General features: G+C 47.1%; 1 protein-coding gene across 1 annotated transcript; it reads left to right on the top strand.

The window, feature by feature from the left end:
• The first annotated feature begins 368 nt into the window (after positions 1–368).
• On the top strand, positions 369–2,849 carry EEF1A1 (eukaryotic translation elongation factor 1 alpha 1). The gene is made up of 7 exons (XM_007458402.1): positions 369–577; positions 863–1,042; positions 1,163–1,459; positions 1,535–1,685; positions 1,779–2,035; positions 2,119–2,353; positions 2,441–2,849. Exons 1-7 carry the CDS (start codon positions 437–439, stop codon positions 2,563–2,565), a joined length of 1,386 nt encoding a protein of 461 aa, XP_007458464.1. The 5' UTR covers positions 369–436; the 3' UTR covers positions 2,566–2,849.
• The last annotated feature ends 203 nt before the right edge of the window (positions 2,850–3,052 follow it).

Here is a 3,052-nt window from a genome sequence, read left to right as displayed (position 1 = left end):
GCTGGGGCGAGGCGGGGCCCGCGAGCCGCGGCGGCCGGGCGAGCCGAGCGCCGCCCCGCCCGGCACCAGTTGCGTGCGCGGAAAGATGGCCGCTCCCCGGGCCCGCTGCACGGCCTCAAAATGGAGGACGCGGCGGCCCGGGAGGGAGCGGCGGGTGAGTCACCACACAAAGGCACCGGGCCGATGCCTGCCCGGCGCTACTTCCTGTGACCCCGCGGCGGACGGGCTCTGTCCTGGCACCTTGGTTCCTCGCGATGGGGTAGTGTTCCCGCCACGTTCGATGGTTGGAGACCAGAGTTGGGTCAGCTTGGCGCCGATTATAGTGCTGCTTGCAGTTGGAGAAAACAATAATTCAAAAAGTGTCATGTGCTTTTTCGCAAGGGGTTTGCCGCCAGGATACAGGTGTCGTGAAAACCATCGCTAAACCTAAGCAAAAATGGGAAAGGAGAGGCCGCACATCAATATCGTCATCAGACACGTAGATTCGGGGAAGTCCACCACTACTGGCCATCTGATCTACAAATGTGGTGGGATCGACAAGAGAACCATTGAAAAGTTCGAGAAGGAGGCTGCCGAGGTAGGTGAAACAGGATGGTGTAAGGAGCTTGTCAGCAAGTACGTTAAGTGGTAATTTTCCAGGAACTGGCCTCTGGTCTAGATCTGACTTGTACTAGTTAAGGTAACGTTGCGGAGTTTGCGGTCAAGTCATGGAACGCGAACTTCCGAGAAAAAGGCGAATGCGCCCAAGTATATCGATATTAAATGGAATGCAGCATTTTTCCGGAATAAGTGGGGGGAAGGGATTTCATGCTGGAGTTTGGTCGTGTTTTAGTTACCAAGTAACCATTCTTAATCCTTTCAGATGGGGAAGGGCTCCTTCAAGTATGCCTGGGTCTTGGACAAACTGAAAGCTGAACGCGAGCGTGGTATCACTATTGATATATCCCTATGGAAATTCGAGACCAGCAAGTACTATGTGACCATCATTGATGCCCCAGGACACAGAGACTTCATCAAAAACATGATTACAGGCACATCCCAGGTTTGTAGGATTAAAAACTTCTGAAAATAATTGGGCCTGTCTTCTGCATTGGCAAAGCCATGAGTTTCTCCATTTGAAGAGCTTTTGTTTAACAGGATGTGGCCTTGTTTTCTTTCAAAGGCTGACTGTGCTGTCCTGATTGTTGCTGCTGGTGTTGGTGAATTTGAAGCAGGTATTTCCAAGAATGGGCAGACCCGTGAGCATGCCCTCTTGGCCTACACTCTGGGTGTGAAACAACTAATTGTTGGAGTTAACAAAATGGATTCCACCGAGCCACCATACAGCCAGAAGAGATACGAGGAAATTGTAAAGGAAGTCAGCACCTACATTAAGAAAATTGGCTACAACCCCGACACGGTAGCATTTGTGCCAATTTCTGGCTGGAATGGTGACAACATGCTGGAGCCAAGTGCTAACGTAAGTGATTTTCAAGAGTTTTAGGATTGTCCCGGAAAGGCGTTTGATGGTAGCACTGACTGTCTTGTGTTTTAGATGCCGTGGTTCAAGGGATGGAAAGTCACCCGTAAAGATGGCAATGCCAGTGGAACCACACTGCTTGAAGCTCTGGATTGCATCCTGCCACCAACTCGTCCAACTGACAAACCCTTGCGTTTGCCCCTCCAGGACGTCTACAAAATTGGTGGTAAGTTGAACGTTAGGATTAGAACCTGTTGGGGTTGCTATGATGTCTTGTCTCTTCATACGAGGTATTTATTATGTGCTGTAAACATTTTAGGTATTGGCACTGTCCCTGTGGGTCGAGTGGAGACTGGTGTTCTCAAACCTGGCATGGTGGTCACCTTTGCTCCAGTCAATGTGACAACTGAAGTGAAGTCTGTTGAAATGCACCATGAAGCTTTGAGTGAAGCCCTTCCTGGGGACAATGTGGGCTTCAATGTCAAGAACGTGTCTGTCAAAGATGTTCGTCGTGGCAATGTGGCTGGTGACAGCAAAAATGACCCACCGATGGAAGCAGCTGGCTTCACAGCTCAGGTAACAGTGAAGTGACAGGTTTTTATTTACTGCTGTAAGTCTAAGTGCCTTTGAGACTCATTAAATGCAAGTCTTCTCTCCAGGTGATTATCTTGAACCACCCAGGCCAAATCAGTGCTGGCTATGCACCTGTGCTGGATTGTCACACAGCTCACATTGCCTGCAAGTTTGCTGAGCTGAAGGAGAAGATTGATCGTCGTTCTGGGAAAAAGCTGGAAGATGGCCCCAAATTCTTGAAATCTGGTGATGCTGCCATCGTTGATATGGTTCCTGGCAAACCCATGTGTGTTGAGAGCTTCTCTGACTATCCTCCTCTGGGTAAGGATGCTTTTTTGGTGTAATTAAAAACTTTTCTAAAGGTTTGGGGAAAAAAAGTGTTTCTAACGGTAATATTTGTTTTAATAGGCCGCTTTGCTGTTCGTGACATGAGACAGACAGTTGCTGTGGGTGTCATCAAAGCAGTGGATAAGAAGGCAGCTGGAGCTGGCAAGGTCACCAAGTCTGCCCAGAAAGCTCAGAGGGCTAAATGAATATTATCCCCAATACCTGCCACCCCGGTCTTAATCAGTGGTGGAAGAACGGTCTCAGAACTGTTTGTCTCAATTGGCCATTTAAGTTTAATAGCAAAAGACTGGTTAATGATAACAATGCATCGTAAAACCTTCAGAAGGAAAGGAGAATGTGTTGTGGACCATTTGTTTTGTGTGTGGCAGTTTTAAGTTATTAGTTTTTAAAATCAGTACTTTTTAATGGAAACAACTTGACCAAAAATCTGTCACAGAATTTGAGACCCATTAAAAAAGTTTAATGAGAAGCCTGTGTTTTCTTTTGGTCAACACTGTAACTTCCTATTGTACTACTTAGGTAAGAGTTGTCCGTAATCTATTTCTGGTATTAAGTCTACTGAAAAAAGAATTTTATATTTATGGGTTGGAGCTTCAGGTTTCTTACCCTTGTGTAAGGAGAATTCACCTGTTTTAAGTACATCATAGAAAGGCGGTACAACACAGGTTAGGA

Source organism: Lipotes vexillifer, unplaced genomic scaffold (genome assembly GCF_000442215.2).
Source record: "Lipotes vexillifer unplaced genomic scaffold, Lipotes_vexillifer_v1.1 scaffold2, whole genome shotgun sequence".
Taxonomy (NCBI): domain Eukaryota; kingdom Metazoa; phylum Chordata; class Mammalia; order Artiodactyla; family Lipotidae; genus Lipotes; species Lipotes vexillifer.
This window is presented reverse-complemented; position numbering and strand designations above follow the sequence as displayed.

Bases quoted from the DNA above. Each gene is read 5' to 3' on its own strand.
- EEF1A1 (XM_007458402.1), top strand. From the start codon at position 437: ATGGGAAAGGAGAGGCCGCACATCAATATCGTCATCAGACACGTAGAT. The intron at 578-862 runs GTAGGTGAAACA...TAATCCTTTCAG, and splicing joins TCGAGAAGGAGGCTGCCGAG to ATGGGGAAGGGCTCCTTCAA. The intron at 1,686-1,778 runs GTAAGTTGAACG...TAAACATTTTAG, and splicing joins GGACGTCTACAAAATTGGTG to GTATTGGCACTGTCCCTGTG.